At 40.2% G+C, this 25,167-nt stretch overlaps 1 protein-coding gene across 3 annotated transcripts in view; it reads right to left on the bottom strand.

Moving 5' to 3' along the window:
• The window catches only part of LOC134204521 (cytochrome b5-related protein-like), a 125,890-nt gene that overhangs the window by 44,437 nt on the left and 56,286 nt on the right, over window positions 1-25,167 (bottom strand). The window contains exon 1 of one of the 3 annotated variants that reach the window (XM_062679329.1): window positions 197-386. The exons of 1 other annotated variant lie outside the window; for it this stretch is intronic. In XM_062679329.1, the coding sequence (XP_062535313.1) occupies window positions 197-202 (6 nt within the window). In that variant the 5' untranslated portion in view covers window positions 203-386. Of the gene's footprint in view, window positions 1-196; window positions 387-25,167 lie in introns of those variants that run through there. One more of the 3 variants, XM_062679331.1, reaches the window with a different exon arrangement.

The following is a 25,167-nucleotide window of genomic DNA, read 5'->3' as shown; positions in this document are numbered from 1 at the left end:
AAATGCTCCAAATGCTTGCAGCCTTTGAATTTGTTTGCACATATTTCAAGCGTGGCTACTCATCTAATGTATGATGTTCCGCTTGTGTTCATTTAGCTCTTCAAGCCCATTTTATCTATCAGATGCGATGTGGGTAGATGCGAAGCGACAATTCGAGGTTAATCAATGGAAAACTTTTTTCATGCCTATGCTATACGTACATGCTCTTCAAAGTTTCCCAAAATTTGGCGGTCAGTCGATTTTTTGAACAACACTGCCCAAAGTAACTGATCACATTAATTATTGATAAACGGAAAAAAAAATCACGCTCGAAGCTGAACTGGCGAACCGCTAGGCGACCTTCGCAGCAACGAAGGTATCAACTGATCGCGACGACGGCCAATCGAAAACAGACCAACAGCAGCAAAGTGAGACTCCAAAACAAACCTCAACGGGTGCGCACCATCCAGATTCTAGAGAGAATGCTCGTGACGAAACGTTCTGTTTCCTACTTTTGAAAAACTTGTTTTTTTTCTCCCACAATTTTATAATCCGGAAGATGAAATCAATTAGTGGGACACATCTCGAAGTCGAATTTGCTTATGTTTCAGTTCGGCAAAACCTATTTACTATCGTAAACGGTCGAGCCCACCGAAGTATAAATAAAACATGAATGAATTCGTCATCTGATTTATGGATTTGGTTTTGAACCTTGACTAAATTTACAGAACGAGTATAAAATAAAGATGGAATTCATAATTATGTATCTGAAACAAGATACTGTAATGAGCTAACAAACGCGAAAGGACATCAAAATTCAAATATGAAACACGAATATACATATTTGAAAACAGGTATTAACCGCTATTTGTTTGATAGCTTTGGCCCAGTTAAGAGCAAAAAAAAATATATTGAATAATCATGAAAGTACTTTCCTTTTCCTCAGAAATATCTTGAATGAAATTGAGTTGCGGTTTTGTATGTCACGGTTCAAGTTTAAGGTTGACTGCCTTGCATATGGTTTTGCATTTTCTTGAGCAGGTTTCTTACGATTCGTTCAACGCAGACGGGTGCAAACGCATTTAATGGCTAGCTACTGGAATGGCAGCATCGACTATCATCTTCAGTTAGCAACACTAAGCGCATCGCTCAGGACGTTTAACTGTGACGACTGTATTCGTCAAACTTTCTATAGTCTTTTGAATCGCGAAAAAAATCAAATTAAACCACAATCTCGTTGTGCAGTGAAAACGAATAGGCACGTGTCATGTGCAGTTTCAACAACGACAACTGCTGCGACCATTGGAAAAAAATTATGGCCGGTTTTGGACTAATTTCGGGCTAATACCTACTTCAGTCCGATTCGTATTGAAGCACTTTTTTATTATTTTTTTGTTTTCTTTTTAAAAACAGATATAGGCGTCAAAAACTATAATCGTCATCGGGGTGACAATGTGTCTAGGAGATAAAATCTATGTGTTAAGTGTTCAGTCGAATGACCGCAAAATTTCGATTATGTCTATTACCCCAATTAGTTCCACTAATTATTATTATCTGCAAACCAATTTCAATAAACTTGAAAACTTTTTTAATCAATTTTATAACTATTTTATTACAGTGAATTGAAACAAAGAATTGCATTATTTCTTTAAGATGCGCATTAAACTTAATTTTTGTTAATTAGGTTTAATTGAAATGGAACGACCACACAAGCGGACATGAAGAATTAAAATTCATAACTTCTGCTTACGGCACATCTATAATTCATTCCATTTCTGTTTCATAGGGTGCTAATTAAAACCATAGCACAGCTCGATAAAAAATAGTTTCGAATGCACGTAGACGATCTGCCATGGTTAAAGGCCTGACTTCCTGTGGCTGTTTCAGGTCGTGTTTTAGAAATACTTTTGCCAGAAGGTTTTTTGAAGGTTATATCGACTGCCTTTTGCAATGGTGTTCATATCACCTCGACTATGTGATTGCAGGAACACTCTTCGTTTGAAAATTCAAACGTGTAAACATATTGTAAGCGCCGTAGTTGGTTTCTCCGAGACCTCCGGAACTAGTTACTCCTTGTAATAAGTCTAAAATGCCCAAATTAAAAAAAAATGGAAATTGTAGATCGGATTATTTCCATTTTTGGACTGTTACTGTCCAAGTTCAAGTGACCAAATTCTGTAGGACCCTTTTACTATAATAACTTATACAGGGTGGGGATAAGGGTAGGATGATGAAAATTTAAGATAATTTGCTCGTTTCACCCCGAAAACGCTCAATCCCGAATTCGTGAACAAGCAAAAAAAAAACCGTCATGTATTCTCGAACACCAGTCTGTGGTTCCTTGGGCTGCGAAATGGTGAGTTGACATCCGGGAAGGGGCGCCTAACATAGCTCTGGTCCTCACAAGTTCCAATACTCACGCTTCCACGGGTCTTCCGATGACAATTGACCGCCAGCTAAGGGTTGCGTACTTAGCTGGTAGTGCAGCCTGGGCACTGTTGTCCTTCTGACATCAGCTAGAGTGAGAGGGTGCGTACTGTGGGGTCTGCCTAGGATGTGGTGGGGTTCGACAGTGGGCTCTGTTGAACTTCTATAAAAAGCTGCATGTGTCCCCAAGCAGGCCCTATCAAAGCGACCGTGTGCCGCTCAAAGTGCACTAGCCTAGTCCTGGAGTTGGGTGGAAACAAATTTGATCCAACTGATCGAGCGTCTGTTCACCAAGGAGGTGCGGCTCCAACAGCGTCTGTTCTGGCATCCAGCGGCTGAGTATGAAATGCTATTCCCCGGAAGCTATACCTAAGATGGCAGCCCCATCCCGGTGGATAGGGAACCTTGGGCCAACAACCTACTGTTCCCGAAACATCAATTTGTTCGAGAATCCGATAATGAAAGAATACGGACTGATTTTACGGCGACGACTCTTAGCGCGAAACAACGGACACGAATAGGAACATGGAACGTTTTAACCCTAGCCCAGCAGGGTAAATTGGCACAACTTGCCAATGAGGCACGCCGCATGAAGCTTGAGATCCTGGGACTGAGTGAAGTCCGTTGGCCAAACTTTGGAGAACACAGAACGCCGTCGGGACAAGTTCTGCTATACTCTGGTTTACGAGGTGAACACGCTCCCCGGCATCGCGGAGTTGGCTTCCTACTAAGCGCTCAGGCACACTCTGCGCTTATGAAGTGGGAACCTATAAGTGAAAGGATAATCGTTGCCAGATTTAGAACACGGGTCCGAAACCTTACTATAATCCAATGTTATGCGCCAACCGATGCTGCTGATCTGCAAGACAAAGAGAACTTCTACAGTCAACTCAATGCCGTCGTAGATAGAATTCCGAAGGGTGATATCAAGATCTGTTTGGGCGACTTCAATGCGAAGATCGGATCCGACAACTCGAACCATGAGCGCATTATGGGACGCCATGGTCTCGGAGAAATGAGCGAAAACGGAGAGCTCTTCGCAGAATTTTGTGGTAATAACGACATGGTGATCGGGGATCGCTTTTCCCTAATCGACCGGTTCACAAGGTCACGTGGGTCTCCCGTGACGGCTTTACAGAAAATCAAATCGACCACATCTGCATCAGCCGAAAATGGAAACGGAGCCTTCTTGATGGACGGAATAAACGTAGTGCCGATATCGCGTCTGATCATCACCTCCTCATCGGCGAAATACGCCTGCGCATTGCGCGGATTCGTCGGCAGGAGGAAAGAGTTGGACGACGATTCAACACACGCCGACTGGAAGATGCCACGGTGAAACGGTCCTTCGTTGAAGAACTGGAGACGCGTGCTGCAGATATTCCGGAAGGTGGCAGCGTGGAAGACCAATGGACCGCCATCAAGAATGCCTTCATCGCCACCAGCGAGAACAATCTGGGCGAACTACGCACCCAGAGAAAACAATGGATCACCGATGAGACCTGGAGGAAGATAGAGGAGCGAAGAGAAGCCAAAGCCGCGATAGAGCGATCGAAAACCAGAGGAGCCAAAGTCTTAGCCCGTCAACGATACACGGCTCTTGAGAAGGAAGTAAAACGCTCATGTCGACGGGACAAGCGAGCGTGGGCAGACTCTCTGGCCGACGAAGGAGAGAGAGCCGCCGCAACCGGGGACATTCGCCTCCTCTACGATATCTCACGACGCTTAAGCGGGGCGAAGATGAATGCAACGATGCCTGTGAAAGACGCGAATGATCAGTTATTGACCGACCCAACTGACCAGCTGAAACGCTGGTTCGAGCACTTCGAACAACTTTTTCAAGTGCCAACCAGGCCATCACCACCTCGGCATGATCTGCCTAGGATCCGACGTATAACACGTGTCAATACCGAAGCTCCATCACTGCTAGAGATTCAAACAGCCATCCAAAGCATGAAATCGAATAAAGCCCCAGGGGTCGACCGCATATCAGCCGAGATGCTCAAAGCTGACCCCATGACATCCGCTCAACTACTGCATCGTTTATTTCGTAATATCTGGGACACCGCAACTTTCCCGGTCGACTGGATGCAAGGTATCTTAGTGAAGGTGCCCAAAAGGGTGACCTGACTGTATGCGATAACTGGCGAGGCATTATGTTGCTGTGTACCGTTCTCAAAGTTCTGTGCAAAATTATCCTAGCCCGGATTCAGGAGAAGATCGATGCGACTCTCCGGCGGCAGCAAGCCGGATTCCGTGCCGGAAGATCCTGTGTGGACCATATTGTCACGCTCCGCATCATTTTGGAGCAGGTTAACGAATTCCAAGAGTCCCTTTACTTGGTATTCATTGACTACGAAAAAAGCTTTCGATCGTCTCAATCACGAGAATATGGGGCGCCCTGAGACGCAAGGGGTACCTGAGAAAATCATCGGCCTCATCGAAGCACAGTACGAGGCCTTTTCGTGTAGAGTGCTGCACAATGGGGTCCTGTCCGACCCTATCCGGGTCGTAGCTGGTGTGAGGCAAGGATGTATTCTATCACTGTTACTGTTCCTCATCGTAATCGATGAGATTCTGGTAGATGCGATTGACCGTGAACCAAACCGCGGGCTGTTATGGCAGCCTATAACCATGGAGCACCTAAACGACTTCGAATTGGCGGATGACGTTGCACTCCTCGCGCAACGGCGCTCTGATATGCAGAGTAAGCTCAACGACCTTGCCGATCGCTCCTCCTCGGCAGGTTTAGTCATCAACGTCAACAAAACCAAATCGTTGGATGTAAACACGGTGACTCCTTCCAGTTTCACAGTAGCCGGGCAACCAGTGGAGAATGTTGAAAGCTTCCAATATCTTGGTAGCCAAATGGCGTCAGACGGCGGTACCAAGATCGACATAGGCGCACGGATCAAGAAAGCAAGGGCTGCCTTTGCGAGTTTAAGAAATATCTGGAAAAACAGGCAGATAAGTGAACGCACCAAAATACGAATTTTCAACTCTAACGTGAAATCTGTGCTGTTATACGCTAGCGAAACATGGTGTGTATCAGTGGAGAACACTCAACGGCTGCAGGTGTTCATTAACAGATGCCTGCGGTATATAATTCGGGCCTGGTGGCCTCACAACTGGATCTCAAACAACGAGCTCCATCGTCGTTGTCACCAGAGGCCGATAACAACAGAAATTCGGGATCGGAAGTGGGGCTGGGTCGGCCACACTCTACGTAGGGCGGAAACGAAATCTGTAAGCAAGCATTAGACTGGAACCCAGCGGGACATCGCAGCAGAGGCAGACCCAGAGGCTCATGGCGGCGAAGCCTCAATAAAGAAATAAAAGAAGTCGACCGAAATCTAACCTGGCAACAGGTTAAAGCGATAGCCGGGCATCGCTCAGGATGGAGATCTTTCAAGTCGGCCCTTTGCACCACCGGAGGTGTACAGGATCCATAAGTAAGTAAGTAAGTCTGTGGTTCCAGAAACCGTGACTCAAAATACACCGTAATCTTGTAAGTTCACGGATTCTCGAACGCTTTTTTTGTGTGCGTTAGGTAGTCCGAAAAATGATCATTTCACTCAGCCGCATTTAACTCAGCAGCATTTCCACGTTGCAATTGGAGTTCATTGTCACAACCATCAGGATTTTTAAATAATTTGTTACGATTTTCTCCCTCCTCCATGATGTACATTAAAGTACGTCAATTCATTCAATTGAGCGCAATAAACAGCCATTATGTACAGTGACTATAATAACAGTGTCGTCAAGTGTCAGAATTGAAACAGAATCATCTGTCAGTTACATACAAATGCGTGCTCCAAACGAACAGGAGACCTGTCAAGAGTGGCTCATGGCGGTGCTCTTCTTATAGGACTCTACCATCATGGACATAATTGGCCCGGATAAAAATACAATAGAGTTGCAATAAGTTGTGTCGCTCAAAGCGCACTAGCCTAGTCCTGGTGTTGGGTGGGACTTTAAACAAATTTGACCCGACTGATCGAGCGTCTGTTCACCAAGGAGGTGCGGCTCCAACAGCGTCTGTTCTGGCATCCAGCGGCTGAGTATGAAATGCTAGTCCCCGGAAGCTATACCTTTTTTTTCCTGTTCGGCTGTGCCACTGCGACCTGTTAAGCTATACCTAAGATGGCATCCTCCATCCCGGTGGATAGGGAACTATGGGCCAACAACCTACTGTTCCCGAAACATCAATTTGTTCGAGAATCCGATAATGAAAGAAACGGACTGATTTTACGGCGACGACTCTTAGCGCGAAACAACGGACACGAATAGGAACATGGAACGTTTTAACCCTAGCCCAGCAGGGTAAATTGGCACAACTTGCCAATGAGGCACGCCGCATGAAGCTTGAGCTCATGGGACTGAGTGAAGTCCGTTGGCCAAACTTTGGAGAACACAGAACGCCGTCGGGACAAGTTCTGCTATACTCTGGTTTACGAGGTGAACACGCTCCCCGGCATCGCGGAGTTGGCTTCCTACTAAGCGCTCAGGCACACTCTGCGCTTATGAAGTGGGAACCTATAAGTGAAAGGATAATCGTTGCCAGATTTAGAACACGGGTCCAAAACTTTACTATAATCCAATTGATGGAGCTTACCCGTTCCTTTCTCGAAGGATTTTCCACCGTCTAGCAATAGACGGCCCAGAAGATGTTCGTCGAATTGATGCACACACTATCCTTTAGAATGATTATGTTGGATGGTTCACTGCTTGGATGTTTGCGCTATTCAAACTATTCTTAAGCACATATGCCCACATGGAGTTTGTCTTCTACTATGCTCGGTTACTTAGTCACTTTAAGCACACCAGATGCACTCACTCTTCGCACACAATTGTGATCCTTATGATCCTGTGTTTCACCTTCGGATAAACGCCTTCAAAATTCGTACTTTACCTGGATATGTTATTTTATTCACCGCACAATCGACCGAAATTTCTAACTGATGAACTTACTCTATATTTACATCTCCTTCGTTTCTCTATATACAATATTCGATGACCACTACAACACGGTGGGCATCGCCTGTTATTTACTTCCATTCCCAGCCACCTTCAGCATGAATTTTCCATTTAAACGCATATATTAACGTATGGCTAAGGAGGGCCCTTATTATTGTTTAACATGATCCATCGTTTTGAATAATTTTGTTACACCGGTTGAACTTATTCATTCACATAACAAGTTTCAATTTTGGCATGTGTTGGGAAAGAATTGGGTGTATATGTGCATAAGATTACGATGCAGTGCATAATCTCCATCAATGCCTTTCTTAGCTGTTTTTGGAGGATAACATAAATTTATCGAGTTCGTTTCAGGGAGAACAAAAAAGTTGTTCGGGACCCCTCGATAGATTTTTTTTTCAAAAAGTCACGAAATGAAAGCTAAAGAGCTATATTTTGATGCAGTGAAAGTTTTAGCGATGCTCTCATAAAGGTCCCCCATATACACGCCGTGCTCTGCATGTTGTAAATTAATTTTATCAAACGAGGCTTGTCGAGATTGAAAAGCCATATTCTATATAAAATCAAAGATCGGAAGAAGTACAAAAAAAATGCTTTGAGATTTCAGATTTAGGTATATCCTCAAAATTTATTCTCGTAACGTTATGGTTCGCTTTAGAATGTATGGAATTTTTAATATTTTCAGAAATGAATGAAAACACAAAGTGGATTTCTCGATAATTCTATATTTAATCAGCGGATGGCAGATTTTAATACAGTTCTGTTTCGAAAATTTAAAAAAATCTGTATAAAATTTTGGCAAAAGAAATTTAATATAAACGTTGTTCTAAAATCTAACAAATTTGTATTATTTAAACACCATATCTGTATGAAAAGCTTACATTTTTGTATTAACCCTTTACAAACCATTTTTTTTGTTTTCTCCTACTATTTTGCTTTCTAAAATCGATCTTAACACGATTCGGGCAAATTTTTAATTCGAGATTTCAACAATTTCACATTCAGAAAAAATATTTTAAGCGAACAAAGGCGTAGGATTGTCAATCCGGAGATGGCGAGTTCGATTCTCGGTCCGGTCAACGATGTTGTCGGGTTGGAAACTTTCTCGACACTCTGGGCATATCTATTGTACTTGCCACACAAGGTACATAGTCATGGGTCGTCAACGTTAGGCATAAGTACTGTAACGTTCGAACGATATTTTGAATTAAATTTGAAAGAAACACAAAAGCTTTAGACGTTTTTATCTTTTTAAGCAAAATCAATTGTAAATAAATTTTGAAATTAGTTTTTATTATTGTAATTGAATTAAAGAGAATAATATTTAAATTGAATTAAAGCTTAATTATTGTAAATTAATTATTTTTGTTCTTTTCTGTATATATTTTATTTCATTTGAATTAATTTAGCTTTGGACGTTTTTATCTTTTTTAGCAAAATAATGCTAGAATTCGTTAAGTCGGCTTGACGATTCAAAGTCCAAAGTGAGACCAAAATACAACCAGTCTTTGTCTGACTACTTGACTGTCTGAAACGTTTCGTGCGGTTTGTGTCTTGGCTGAGCAAAGTGGTATACTGCTTCAGTGAGTGCAGCAATGGCTCCTGAAAGTATAGAGCTCTTTTTCAACCATTTACTTAAATCTAGGAAGGCGCCAAACTTCTATCGCCATTCGAAAATCGTTAAAGAATAAGCAATTGTCCTTTAAGGTTTTCTGAAGGATAGAACCCTTCGCTCGCACTAGAGGAGTAGAAGTATCGCGGTTTTTCAGTTCCGAGTTTGTGAATAATACTTTCAAAGCAAGTCTGTCGAAGATACAGCTGATTTTCCGTCAGTGCGCCTGACGATTACGCGATTTTACTCCATTTGCCGGAGGAATTATTTGGAAAAAAAAGCGCATAGGCGCTTTTTGTACGGGCTGGAAATTTGAAAGTGACCAGCGGAGTCATTTTGGGGTTCCCGTCCGAATTTCGTTGTGGGTCGCAGAGCGACCATTCGAGCTCGTGTGTCCGCTAAGGCCCGCCTTTCGAGGTAGCTAAACGGAGAGGAAGTGAAGTTTGCTAGCTAGTCGGAACTCCGGTGGTCAGGTTCCGAGAGCACGGTCCCTGTACGTCGCTAATTATCGTACGCTGGACCGAACCTGAACCAAGAGTTAGTGGCTTCCTTTTAGTCCTCGCCCGGTGAATCGGAAAGGTACGTGAAGCCGGGTCGTAAGGGAATGTAGGCTACTAGCTCGAGGGAACAGTATTCCGAACGCTCTCGAGGATCGTAAATCGGAAGTCTTCCGTCCAGCCGCCACTCCCTCCGCACCTTTAATTCGGCCATTTGCGCACGAGCTCACACTGCCATCTTGTGGAGCAGCGATCGCTCACTGGCAAGCCGCTGGTAACTCGACGCTTCGGAGACACCGACGTCACCAGCACGATCGAACGAGTCGTCATCGTCCTCGTCGGACAGTTCTGCGTTTTCGGCACCCCGCCGGAAAGTTCCCCATCTTCAGCACGTCGCCGGAAAAGTCAGCATCTTCGGCACCCCGCCGGAAAGCCATCCGTCTTCGGCACCCCGCCGGAAAGCCCTCCGTCTTCTACACACTGTTCTCGTACGTTTCAGTTACTCCGTTGGTAGATTGGTTATTTTAGACTTCTATTCCTCTTCGGTCAGTGAGTATTGGGTTGAGCGAGCTTAAGTGAGTACGAGGGGCAATAAGGGATAAGCGAAGCGAGTTTGGGTTTCCGTTGGTTTGGCAAGTGGTTTGGAAGATTCAGCCAGCAACCGTTCGAGGATTTCCCCTGAGGTATTGTCTCAAGAAAGTCGGGCAAAACAACAGACTGGTGGTCTCTCACACGTGAGAGTGGCGCTACAAGCCACCAAGGTTTATTAATTACCTCATACGATTTTGCGAACGGTTACAGTACGTTAGGCGTAAGGACGTTAGGCATAAGTACGATAGGCATAAGGGACGTTAGGCATAACTGACGATAGGCATAATGTACGTTAGGCATAATGGACGTTTGGTATAATTCTGCCTTCTTTATGTCATAGGCTGTTCTTTGGGTCATTGTATGCCTATCGTCCATTATGCCTATCGTCTGTTATGCCTAACGTCCATCAGAGATGCATCTGAACACGAGAACGCGTGTTCGTGTTCAAAAAGTTCTGAACACAGCACACTGTTCAAGAGCACTGACTTTGCAACTTGTATCCTAGGAAAACAAGCTCAAGCGACGGCATGCTACTTTTCGGCTAGCAATGGAACACGTAGGCATCTAACGGGTAGAAATCAAGCATGCTCGTATATTTTTGCATAGTTCCAAATCTAAGGAATCTTAGGAACCATGATCGTTTTGCTTGCGTACCAACCCAGTGCACACTGAACTGTGTTCAGAGTTCAAAACTTAGAACACCAAGGCACGCTCTTGGCTCATGTTCTGTTCAGGATGCATCTCTGACGTCCATTATGCCTAACGTCTTTATGCCTATCGTACTTATGCCTAACGGGGTATACCCCATAGTCATGCAGTGGAGGGCATAGAAAAGCTTTCAATTAATAACTGAGGAAATTCTAATGGAATACTAAGTTGAATAGCAGGCCAAGTTCCATTGAAGAAGAAGAACTTGCTTTTTTCGTCGGTCCAAGCTTGGATATTCATTCAAACATATCCATAACATATTCCTTAACATTAAGAGACATTGTCAGAGGGTTTTGGGACATCCTTGCAATCTACAGCCACGACACTTGCTTTTTTTCCGCTCCAAGCTTGAGTATGTATTCAATCATATCCATAACATATATATTCCTGAATATCAAGCGACATGGTGAGATGGTTTTGGGATATATTGGTCTATCCAAACCGTCCTTGAGTTTAGAACTTGAATTCTACAGCCAAGTCATTAAAAGCTTGGGTATGTACTCAACCCTATGCATAACATATTCTAGAAAATCAAAAGACATGGTACGATGGTTTTTGGGATATCCTTGAGTTCAGAACTTGCGATCTACCGCCATGAGGTACCTGAAGGAAAGTTTGGCGTACCCAGAACATCTGAACTATCTGGCGATGTATGTTATAAAGTATCGACCCGATTTTGTCTACCCCCGATTTTATCACGTTTTCAACCCGATTTTGGCATCACAATTTTTTTTTTTGAAACTCTAGTCGTTCTTTTCGTTTTTGTTAATAATACCGCAAACATTTTTTTTATTTTGACACATTTATTATTTTATCACCCCAAAATTAACCAGGGAATGATTAAATCGGGATATTGCTGTACTTCCAAATTTTCTGTAAGGAAAAAAGCCACAGTCAACAAGTCATTCCGTCGAATTATGTCTCAGTAAAAAATAATTAGTTAGCACAAATATTTATTTTGTTTCCATAATTTATGTTTTAACGTTTGCTTTGCGATTCAATTTCCATTTCAGCAAACGTCGTTTTTTTTCTTGGCGGCTGGCTTATCTCTACGTCAAAATTTCTTTTTTCACATGCCGAATTGGGCTCGATTTGCATGATTAGCTTCCGAGTTATGCAACAATGTGTGTTACATTTGTATCAGAGCTCCCTTCCTATAGCGGGGAGGCGTCTTAAACCATCTTGAAGAACCTAAAACCCCTGCATTCTAATTTTCATTGCTAAAGAAAACTGTTGAGTATCGATTCGCAATTTATTCATTTGTGTTTAATTTCCTACCTCGTTCAACATCGGATGGATTTAAACTAAAGTGACCATACGTCCCGCGTTTCGCGGGACAGTCCCGCATTTTCACTATTTGTCCCGCGCTAAAAAGCGTCCCGTGAAACTCCCGCATTCAACTTATTTCTAGATAATGTCCCGCGAAATACAGAGAAATAGAATACACTATTAGCTATTACTCAGAATTTTAAAAGAAATAGTTACATTTTTAAAATTTATAATCTTGACTGAGACTAACGTTTTGTAAAGCAATCATATGGATCATAGAAATCAAGAATAAAATGTTCTCCTGTGACTCAGACTATAGTTTGTTTTACCCAAGTCTTATACACTGGGAATCTTGTAAGCAGAATATGCTTCCATGTATTACCTGCTGCGTAATTGCTTGGATTTCGACACGGAACGTAAAAAATTCCACTCCATTAAAATGTCATGTGGACCAAAATCTTGCGGAAAATTTACCCCAGTTAGAAGACGACCTTTACTGTGTTGATATTGGATATCGATAGCAGTGTTGCTCTAAGCTCTAATTCTTAAATCTCATCCAAAATTCAAATCAAGCGCGAGTCAAATACCACCCGGTCACTTGATTCGACATGATTATGACTCATTGCTTGATTTCTTCGTGTTATTCTCCGTTGAATTAATCGAATTTACTTTCTTTGCTTAAAACAAAGGAAAATAAATCCATAGGTAACATAAAATACTTTTGGTGCTTTTTGAAGCGAAATCTATTTCGACGAATAAGCGGAACGATGCGATTCTGCATGCAAAACTCAAGCACGATGTTCTCCCTGTAGAATCGCAAGCGATCTGAAATGGAACGGAATTTTTGATTTTCTTAATAGATATCTATTCAGTATTACCATATGCCTGAAGGCGGAAGCTTCATCCAGAATAGACTATTAGAAAAATATGATCTAATTAATTAATAATCACAGTATCCATCTTTGTTAGATATTTTAGAAAAAGTAATGCAGGTTATTCGTAAAATAATTTTCGAGATTCGATATCATTGCTTCTATCGCTACAAAAAAAAAACAGCTGAAAGTCATTTAACTGCAATGCTTTTTAACTGCAATTCGAAAGTTGCAACAGTTTTGCAGTTATCGGACAGGGATAACAGCTACATTCAATGTTTGAAGAAAGCTTTGACTTCTAAATAAGTTGCCGTTTATCGAACAGTTAGCAAACTAAGCCTTGGTAACAGATAAAAAAATTGAAGCGTTGAAGATTTAAGCGTATTTCTAAAACATATTAAACTATGATTTTTTTTGTCCCGCGCTCACACAAAATTCATCTGATCACATTAATTTAAACAAAGAAAAATAAAATTACAGCCCATTCTAGAATGAATCGAACCGTGCATATCGGTCCGAACTGCTAACTAATTTTTATTTATTTTTTATATTTTTATTTGAGGGATTAATCAAAATCTAAAGCTGTCAAAATAATAACATAAGCAGAACATCGTCAAGAATCAGTGTTAGCTGAACCTTTAGAACCTTTAGTTCAGTGGTGCTCAGCATTTTGGGCCTTTTTTCCCCTTAATTTGCTTGTCACTCAATGAAAAAGAGCTTTCTTCCATCAAGCTAGTACTTGGACGAAAGCTTTCAAATATATCTGTCAGCTTAGAGTATTAAAACGAATATTGGTGTTGAAATCACTCCGTACGACGTACGGGCCGCACCTTTGTTTTACTTTACTATCGCTTCGTACGGAGTGAATTTAACACCAATATCCGTTTTATTACCCTCAGCAGATAGATTTATTTGGAAGCTTTCGATCAAGTGCTAATTTGTATGGTCAAAGCTCATTTTTATTGTGTGAGAAGCAAATTGAGGAAAAAAAACGCCCAAAGTGCTGAGCACCGCTGCTTTTGTTATTCATAACTCGTGTGACATCAAAGTCTAATACATATTTTCATTTTTTAATCTTTCTATTTTATATAACTTTTGTAGGTGTACCACGGAACCTTATCTTGCGCTCAATGATACGCCGTGCCTTTCATGACGTCAAACACCAGGGCAGCTGAAACCCGCAGAACCTGAACCAGTCCTTAAATTATGTAACATTCTAAGCTTGTGTTTCCGCAAAGGTTTCCACTGTATTATTAATTAGATGCTATTGACTATAAAATATGCCTATCAAACCCATTACACTACAACGAATCAATCCGGATTTGGATTTCGTGGGTAATTTTCCATCCATCTACGTATCAAACAAAGAACGAATATAAAATGATCTCATGGTGAACCTTGTTAAGAATTGAAAAAATCGAATGGTATTATGTGAACAATGTTCTTTCTTGAATTGTACAAATAAAGTAGGAAATGTTGAGTGATGGAGGTAATGGCATTAAAATACATAATAACCTCCTTTGCAAAAATGACATTTTCAGTCAAACTCTGTTATTTAAAACATCCTGAAACATTTCAAACATTCCATTTACAAAAAGGGAATAGCATTTTTTTATTACCCAATTATGCATTTAGTGACATGAAGTTTGGGACTAAGAATTTCAGATTATCATGAAACTTTTTCCATTAAAAGGGTTAAGAGATATATGAAAAAATATGAAAATCAATGTCGTCGGCTACTATTTTTTTTTTGTAAAACTCCGAAGGAAATTTTTGTTTTTTTTCCCGGCATCATCAACTTCGAAAAATATAAGCTGAAGATCGAAGCATCGTAGAGTTTTAAGGACATAGTTGGAAGAGTACCACGATGGCAGTCAATATGACACCGGACCTTCCATGGGTCAACCCCACACCTCCCGCACTCCTCTCCCACCAACATTCGAATGCATCGAACAAAAGTTTAATATTCAAATTACTAACCTGTTCACAGCATATTTTCTTTATTCCCTTGATAATGAACATGTTTCTTCACAGAGTCCTGTGTATTTCGGCTCGAATTATATCATAAATCGGCAGTTTCGTGCCAATTTAATAGCCGTTCGCGTTTTGGTGGGTTTATCACTGCACTTCACTTCTTCTCAAAGGGCATTGAAAAAATCATTTTTACTCACTTCGCCACACATGAGTAGCCCGAAATGTTGATAGAATGCAAATGAAACATCACTTCATGACATCAGTCACTTATTTGACGCGAAAACTTAATATAAACTGCTATTTGTGTTCGAAAAACGACTAAAAACTGATCGCGGAGCGAATTTAAACACCGGCACCGATAGCAGCAAACAAATAAACAGGGTGGTTCAGAATTGATTTTGCTCCGCCAGGCTCAGTCTTTTATGTTTCGTTACAAGGATGTTAACGATTATTCAGTAATTTGCGTTCGATCATTTAGTAGTTTGTCAATAACACATTTCATAAGCTGAATTTCAAAATATGTTGTATGGTGGACCTCTAGTGCGAAGGTTTTCTACAACTCTGCCTAATGGTTCGTTGATTGAATTCCACTAGTAACGGAGTTATAGCTATAGTTTCAGTAACTTAGACTAAATGATAAAAAAATTCCAATCATTTAGTTTGAGTTACTGCAACTAGCGCTCTAACTCCGTTATTAGTTGAATTCTAATAACGAACCATTAGGCAAAGTTGTAGAAAAGCCTTCGCACTAGAAGTCCACCATACAACATATTTTGAATTTCAGTCTCTGGAATGTGTTATTGACAAACTACTAAATGATCGAACGCAAATTACTGAATGATCGTTAACATCCTTTTCATATTTTGGGTGTCGTTCGATGGTTTGGGCTGGTTTGAATAGGGGCTTACCGTGCACAGGTCGTTTCAGGTTTGTATGACAGTTGATATGGCGAGGTTAAATTTTACATTATTCTGATTGTGGCACTCCGTCATTGGGCGCTGGCGAGGGGGGAGACCATATGACTGGATGAAATATTCAAGAGCTTTAACTCCATAGACAATGCATATTGAATGGTCGTTCCAATAGTTGGGAGTCGATTTTAATCGAGGTTGCGAATCTTTAGCATGATAATTAGGCTTCTTAGATGGCATCAGTGAAACGTGTAATTCAACAAAATAGCCAGAATTTGTCTGTGATATCTATCGCACCAGGAGCAGGGGTGGGCAGGGTATAAATTCTATTTTTTGCGTTACGTAATCAATGGATCTTTCCTGCGGTGCGGTTTTCCTTCAGTGAAGTCTCTGGAATGTTGCTTTCAGCTATGTGGGTTCTCTTTTCGCTAGCGTTTTGAGGGGAGGCGCTGTAGCCAGTGTAATGAAAGGTTTATTTCCCATACTAGTTTTCAATCAAACTTGAACCGGCTTATGCTCAACCAGTTTTTGTTCAAATCGGCGTTTGGAGGACACTCGGAGTATGAGACGGAATCGTGGGAAACTGGTGGAGCGTGGTGGAACTGGGTCGTTTTTTGGAACACCCTACTAATATTCTTTGTTTTTTTATAAATACGACACCAATACTATTACAGTATATGACAGTTTTTATTGTACCAATACTTTCAAAGCTTTGTTTTGGTACTCAACCCACCTTCACCTTAAATGTAGTGAAAACTCGAGTAAATTCTCTTAGCAATCTAAAACAATATGAACTGTAAAAAGCTTTCTACAAAATTTACAACCGCGGGGAAATTTTACAAAGAAAAACCGGAAAAACATTGCTCGAACTTGTTATTAGACGATTTTGTACAATTCCATTTAATTTAACTACTTTTTTTTAATGGAATTGTGTAAACTCGTCTTATGAAAAGTAGACACTTTCTACATCATTGCTAGAACTTCTGAAATAAAAAAAAATAGGGGAAAATTTTATGAGAAATGGAAAATGTTTAGATCCGCTATAACTTAGTACCTAACGAAAATTTCAGGGCCAATATTTCAAAAAAAAGAAAACACTAAATTTAAGCGCGATAATTTGAGATCTTTCAGCTCAACTTGCAAGATAATGAAAAAAAAATCCATACATATATTTCAACATCAGCAGGAAGGCCATACTCAGTGTCTCGTACTTGCATCGATTTATCAGTTTAAGTCAATTAAGTAAGACTGTTGAAATCGAAATACATATCTGTAAACTATCAATCAAGAATTGAAATTAGATGGCAAACTATCAACTCGTCTAATAGGGTGTTGTTATTTATTTAAAACATCAATTTTCTTCATTATTAAGGACAGTAAACTATGGCTCTTCGCATAATATCTTTCTTCTCGCGATCGGCATCGAAGTCTAACTTTTTTTTTTGTCTCTGAATTTTGGAAGCCTTTTTTCGTCTTTCTGTTCCATGCGCAACGGAGAGCAGCCCATCCGGAAAATGCTCCCGCCTTATATTACTTCCAGCACGCCAATACGCCACGCCTTCCGTGACGTCAAACGGCAGGATCAGAGGCTGAACTCGGCAGAACTTGAATCGTTACCCGAGCAAAGGCAGATAACTGAAATGATATCAAACTGATAACAGGATTAGTTATCCTTATTATCATCTTGATTATCAATCATGTGATTAACTGATAACTGAATAATAACAAAATGTATTATCAATACAAATTTGGTATTTTCTTCTAAATTTTGCGTCGTTCAGATATCGGGCTAAGCATTCTATTCTTTCAAACATATTGTACAGCGCATAAAAAATCTACTCATCCGCTTATTTTTCGACGCAACCAAAAATAAGCGCCAGATAGGCGCCTAAGAAAAACATACCTGTAGCAAAAAAGCTACTTTGATAATTTTGAAAATTTGACCGCCACGCGGTGGTTTGTAGCGATGAATGCCAGATCTGTAGAAGCCTTGAAAAAATGATCATGAAAGATGTCACAATACTTCTGCTAAATGTACCCGGCCAATGCTATGAATTTTGTGACAAGAGCTGTTTCCAAACACTGAACTGAAATTTTCGTCTAAGCAGACTGTGATTTTCCTCGTTACTAACGATATCTACTGATTGGTTTATTTCTCTGTCAACATAGGAATTTCCACAAAAGTTGAAATTTTCCTATCTGTTTTATACTATGCTTATTAACTTTACTTTCATTTCAGGTGTTGTTTAATAATGAAATATGTATCTGAGAACCAAGCGTTGTAGTTTGATAAGTACTTAAAATGGCCTTGCGGCTCCCGGAACTTATGATCCAAGGGCATGTGCTCATTCAGGAACGGTGAATAGTATTGACTAACCGCAATATAATTCGTCTTGGGATCCACAGTGTTTATGTATATGGGGAAGCGGAAAATTTAACTGGAAGTGTCGGATAATCAAGAAATTTCAACGTTCTGGTGTGTTATGGAGAAAACAATTATGCTCGCACTTTAGTCGATTTATTAATGTGCTCAACCAAAGAGTAATTGCTCAACTACTGACAGTTTAAACCTAACGTGCAAGATCATCTGCAGTCAAACCTCCAATAGTCGATGTTGAAAGGACGGTCGACTCATGGGAATATCGAGATGTGAAATAGAAAATCCTTTGGAAGGTGTTTGAATGGACCATCACAGTAGCCCAAAAAATATGTTTAATTAGTCGACCCGGCAGACATTATTGTAAGCGAAAATGCGCGTTGTGGACTAGGTAGCCATACGAAATGGCCATGGCCCCGGGTTCCCACATAACCTTATGTACCAAAATCAACCTTTCTCGTACATTTCGGGCCCCCCGAAAACTGTCCGGTCCTGGATCACCGAATAGCAACATTTTTTCACGGAATAATTCTTCCTGGGACCAGAAGTGTTTTAGTTTATATATGCATATGAAAACATGAAACATTTCACTGTGAAATGCGAGGCTGTGGTTTAGTTTGAATAAAACCTATAACCGAAATCGATTTACAGCATTGTGCTGCTAGCAACCTAATGATTGATAATATAAGAGAGAAAAACTAACCTAAGCTTATTATTTAATTGGTCGCAACTGAAAACAAAATGTATTCAATAGAAGGACGATTAACCGTATTTATCCTAATTGATTGCCGATTCGCTATTTTGAATTAAATTCATTTCGGTTATCATTTTTGCTATGTTGACTTGTAATTCAACCAGAATGATAACAATTCTAGTACACTTATTCACACACACAGTATTCTAGGTACACTGGGGGAAGTGGAAAAGGGGGTAAGTGTAAAAAGCGACTCGAAAAATTGGAATTGTACATACTTTACTGTTTTTACCACATCATAACATTATGCAAGAGTATTCTTTGATGCTCACACTAACACTATGTTGAAATTTGTATAATACATACACTAACACGGTTAACGCTTGAACTGTAATTTTAGGTTTCGCGGAAAGTTGATTTTTGCATTCATAAAATCAATTCTTATTTGAACCAATTGTCCTTTTTTAAGTGAATTTATATCACAGGTGACCGTTACAACACACTTAAACTAATCCCATTCAATTGGTAGTGGTTTGTACCAAGAAAGCAAATAATTCAAAGATTTTACACTTACCCCAGGTATCAAACACTGTGGGGAAAGTGGATAATGTTCTTCTCACGCAATTTTTTTCTTCCCTCTAGGGTTTATTTCGATAGCTGTGAATCTTAATATGTTCCTTCTTTGTTATCATTGTGACTCCAGTGGTGATTGGACTAATATAAATGAGAAAATGCCTGATTAATCCACCTATCGGTATTGATGCCTTTCACATGTTTTACATATGAAAAAAAATTATAAGAAAGTTAAAAATAGCACTGATAGGTAAATATATTGAATAATTCACATTAATTTTTATTCATAACAAGTTTTGCCGTTGAATGCATTTTTTTTTGCGAACAAATTGGTTAAGGACAAGAGCTTAAGAATAGCTGATAATGTTGTACGTGCTTTGCGCACACACATACATACAAATACACACATACAGACATCATCTCAATTCGTTGAAATGAGTTGATTAGTTTATAACCCTGTAAGTCCCATTTTCCCTTTAAAAAGTTCATCTTTGGGGCGAACATATAGATTTTACCTACACTTAGTGTTCGAGAAGGTAAAACCAGCCCTCCCCTAGCTATTACGAGAATTCCTTGAGGATCTATTCCGTTAAGATGATGAAATTATTCCACAATAGATACTCAGAGCAATTATCGTATTGATTTTAGTTATATGTAACTACTCATCACTATGGAAGGTCAAGGTAACATGGGTTTTCCACTTACCCCATCCCACTAGGGTAAGTGGAAAAATAACTCCTAATTTTAAAATCTATTTCCATAAATTTCAAGCGACCAAAATGGTGTGAATTACCGCACAGTTGGTGCAAAATTGACTGTTTTTGATAGCCCATTTTGATGGAATGCATTTAGATCATTTAAACTGGTTTTACACTAATTCAAACATGCACTATCGATTTTTCCTTTTCCACTTCCCCCAGTGTACCTTATTGATAACTATAAAATCAATAACTGGATAATTAAGTTTGTTATTAATAAGTTATTCTGCTTTGCATTCTGTCCAGCCGACTGTTATAGGTGGTTGTGGTATCACGATTTGATTATAAATAGTCTTCAGTAAATGTAAGATCGTAGAAAGCGTAGTGCTCTTCTCTCCTGCTCCTCAAGGAAGCGTAATTGGGTGAGTGCCTAGAGACGACGCCGTACAATCATTCGATTCGAGTTCGAATCCCAGTGAATGCCAACATTTTTTTCAATGCGTAACGAAGTCGGCAAAGAAGATTTAACTATTTTGGTTGATAAAACAGTGATGGCTGATAACTAAATAATAACTAAATTAGTTATTTGAGTGAATAACATGTATAACAGAATGTGTTACCAATTTGGTATCAGTTATAACCTAATTTGTTTTCAGGCAGTTATTTCAGGAACAAAATTCTGGTATCATTTTTGTTATGTTGGCTGTTAATTCAGCCAAAGTGATAACAAGTTCAGTTATCAATATGTTCGATAACCGGATAATAGAATTTGTTATCAATTAGTTATTCATTTTTGCTCGGGTACCCCGCCCGTCCCTAAATTATGTAAATTCTAAACTTGAGTCGCCACGAGTGTGTTGGCTATGTACCATTTTGATATCAATAAAATGATTTTGATTTTAGAATATTGGACTACTGAATTGGGGCTCTGTTGAGAGACGCAAACGACTGATAAAAGAAATGGATGGGAAAAATGTACGCATAGAGCCACAGACAATACTGTACGCGTATTTGATTAAAAGCGATTTTATTATATTATTACTAGCTGACCCAGCGAACGCTATCTCGCCGAAAAATGATCAATTTTCTGATACATTTTTTGCGTTCACAATTTATTTAGAAAACAAATCGGTTCTCCGGAATGATTTCATTTTTTTTTAAGATTTACCATAACATATTTCCTATTAATTAAGTAAATATACAAACATATGTACAAATCAATCTTTCCATTATCCAAAGCCAACTTCGTGTTTAATTATACAGATGATCAAGATTTGAAATTCTCATACAAATGCACGAAAAACCATTGCACCGAAGAGATTTAATTTTGATTTCAATTGTTTTCAATTTCATTGTAAATAAAAGAAGAAAATAAATAAAAACTTCCAAATATTGGGTTGATTATTTTGAGTGATGCGCGGTCGTACAAATGCTAACTTCGTTTTACAGTATCCCCTCGTCTATCCGAAGCTCGCTAGTCCGACGACTCGTTAGTCCGGATCTCGCTAATTTGGAATTTTCCGGATTAAAAAGTATCAACACCCATTTAAACACAATATGCTGTCAGATTTCAGATTCGTGCTGTGATTTTGTTTTAATGTTTTGGTTCATTTGTATGGATTTGATAGTCGGATTAACGAGAGAAACCCCGATAGTCCGGCCATACATTTGTCGGATCAGCGGGGGTATCTTTATTATATAAAACAAAGTTGGCATTTGTGCGCATCACTTAAGAATGAACAACCCAATTTATGTAAATTTATATTCGTTTTCTTCTTCTATTTACGAGGATTTGGAATAGTTTGAAAATAAAAACTTAATCTTTTCGAGAAAATGGTTTTTCTTTTACATTTACATGGATTATTCAAATTTTGACCATCTTCTGTATAAGAATATTTTCCTGGAAATTCTTCCAGGTATTTTTCCAGGAATTTCTGCGGTAATTTTTCCGCGGAATTGTCCTAGAATTCTTTCACGACTTCACTCGGAATTTGCTGCGGAATTTCATTGGGAAATTAATTTAATAGTTACTCCAGGATATCTTCCAAGACTTCTTCCAGGAATTTCTTCAGAACAAACCCCCGGGAATTCAGCCGGTAATTTTTTCAGCAATTCATCTGGGAATACTTTCAGGATTTCATCTGGGAATTTCCGCATCAATTCCTCCTGGTATTATTCCGGGAATTCGTCCATATATTTTTCCGGAAATTCCTTCAGGAATTTCTCCAAGAATTGTTTTAGGACTTCCTTGTGGGAATTCATCCGGAAGTGCTTGTGAGAGTTCCTCCGAAAACTCCTCCAGAAGTTTTACCAAGAGATCCTCCGGGAATCCATCCAGTAACTTCACAGAAAATTCCTGGAGGGTATTTGGCAGGAATTTCATGGGAAATGGGATTTCGGAAGTTCCTCTAGAAATTCAACTCCGGGTATTCTACCTTGTAGTGAAATTCTTCTTGTAGTTCTTCAAGAAATTTCTCCAGAAGTTCCACCGGCAGTTCCTCCGAGAATTCCTCTGATAATTTCTCCGGGAACTCCTCCAGAAACTCCTCCGGGAGTTCCTTCAGGTGTTACTCTGGGAGTTCCTATGCAAATTTGAGGAACTAAAATGTGCTTCTGAAACTGCTCTGCTATTTCTATTTCAACTTGGCTGAAGAGTAGAAGCCAGTTTTAGTGCGGTAGCTATTTTTTTAAGTTTCTCTAAGGTGTGTATCGAAAAGTGTTACATATAGTTCAACTTGTAGTGCAGTGATGAAACCTTAAGGTGATTATAGAATGAAGCCCGTGGTGAATTTCAAATTCACCACAGGTTTATCTATATACATTTCCAAAAGCCCAGATCTGGCGTAATAGTTTCCGTACAGTGCCGAAACTCAAATTATGATTGTTAAGCATAACTAAGCAAACGATCTTCCATTATTTCAGCCCCATACGCGTTATGGTTCTTTCATCTCGTGCTCTTGAAAAAAAAAATATTGGAAAAGCACGTGGTTTACAAAATGGCCGATTTCTGGCTTCATTCTATAATCACATTAATATATATTCTTATTTCTATTTTCTTAAAATTATTTGAACAGTTCGAGTACGTTTAATTTCGCACGAGGCGAACGCTCTACTCTCGAGCAATTTATTTTAGTACTTAAAGGTATCCATTGAATTCATTTATTATTACGCACCTAACCAAGATTCATGTCGGACAGCAGCGTCCGAACGACGCTTTTTGTACGGGTTTTTCTTTTTCCCGTTCCCGCTGGACACTTCTCGTCCACGCGGTGGTTCACACCGGCCGTGCGTGCCCGCCATTACGGTAGCCAAACGAGGATTGAGACATTCCGACCTACCGAGATTCTCCAAAGGAAAGTTTCCCCCAGTCGTGGTGATTGTGTAGTCCCACAGACGAAGGCCAGTTGGAGACCCGTGACGCTTCTTGAGGAGAGGAGACTCGTAACTATAGATCGGCCAACAACGCACTTCGGCGATGCATCTGCCGAAGAGGTCGAGCCAGTTGAAAGCAGCGTTGAAGCGTAAGGGATATATCTCTTGTTGGAACTAACAAAACCCTTGCGAATTGCTTTATTTTTGGAGTTATTCGCAAAATTGGCCAAATTAGGAACATGGCCAAAACCGGTACAGTTCCCCTACATAAATGAATTCAATATAAATTTCTCTTGCGTTCATTCATTTATCTCGCTAAGCCCTGTGGTTTGTTAGTCTGCCCGGGAATGTGTTGAGTTTACGTTTCATGCGCTACAGATAGAGTACGTTTTTGCCTACGTTCACTTTACTGCTTCGGTGTGTTCACCTCAGGAAAACTTCGCCTCTGAATTTTCGTTGACTAGCTTTGGAACCGTTCTAAAACCCCTAGTAGATTGCGCTCATGCTTCCTAAAGCTAAGTCGGGAAACTTATTATAACACGACCAGTGGTCTCTCAATGTTGAGAGTGGCGCATAAGTCACTGAGTTTGCGGCAATTCATTTAGAGCTTTTTGAATTTTTCAAACCCGAACCCATCGGGTACGGGTTCGACTCGACCGTATCTACCGCCCGTTATAAGGCGAAAGGAGTTGGTAATGTTTTCTGTCAAAGAACACGTCTTCCCGGTATATGGCAAGGGAAGGGTAACGCCTTCTTTGAATGGATGCATCTGCCCCATATAAGACGAAAGGAGTTGATAATGCCTTCTTTAAAAGGAGTATATATGTATAAGGCGAAGGGAGGGGTAACGCATTCTTTAAATAGATGCATCTGCGAAAGGAGTTGGTAATGCCTTCTTTAAAAGAATGCGTCTGCCCGGTATAAAGCGAAAGGAGTTGATAATGCCTTCTTCAAATGAAGGCGTCTGCCCGGTATAAGGCGAAAGGAGTTGATAATGCTTTTTTAAAGAATGCATCTGCCCGGTATAAGGCGACAGGAGTTGGTAATGCCTTTTTCAAAGGAACGCGTCTGTCCGGTATAAGGCGAAGGGAGATGTAACGCCTTCTTTAAATGAATGCATCTGCTTGGTATAAGGCGAAAGGAGTTGATAATGCCTTCTTTAGATGAACGCGTCTGCCCCGCTTAAGGCGAAAGGAGGGGCAACGTCTTCTTTAAATGGATGTATCTGCCCGGTATAAGGGGCAATTGAAATTTTGAAAACTAATTCATTCATTTGCGTTCATTCTTATATCTTAAGCCCTGTGGTTTGTTAGTCTGCCCGGGAATGTGTTGAGTTTACGTTTCATGCGCTACAAGTAGAGTAGGTTTTTGCCTACGTTCACTTTAATGCTTCGGTGTGTTCACCTCAGGAAAACTTTGCCTCTGAATTTTCGTTGTCTAGCTTTGGAACCGTTCTAAAACCCCTAGTAAATTGCGCTCATGCTTCCTAAAGCTAAGTCGGGCAACTTATTATAACACGACCAGTGGTCTCTCAATGTTGAGAGTGGCGCATAAGTCACTGAGTTTGCGGCAATTCATTTAGAGCTTTTGACGAACGGTTACAACTCCCGGGAGAATTTTCAGAGGAACCTCC

Source organism: Armigeres subalbatus, unplaced genomic scaffold, assembly GCF_024139115.2.
Source record: "Armigeres subalbatus isolate Guangzhou_Male unplaced genomic scaffold, GZ_Asu_2 Contig636, whole genome shotgun sequence".
Taxonomy (NCBI): domain Eukaryota; kingdom Metazoa; phylum Arthropoda; class Insecta; order Diptera; family Culicidae; genus Armigeres; species Armigeres subalbatus.
This window is presented reverse-complemented; position numbering and strand designations above follow the sequence as displayed.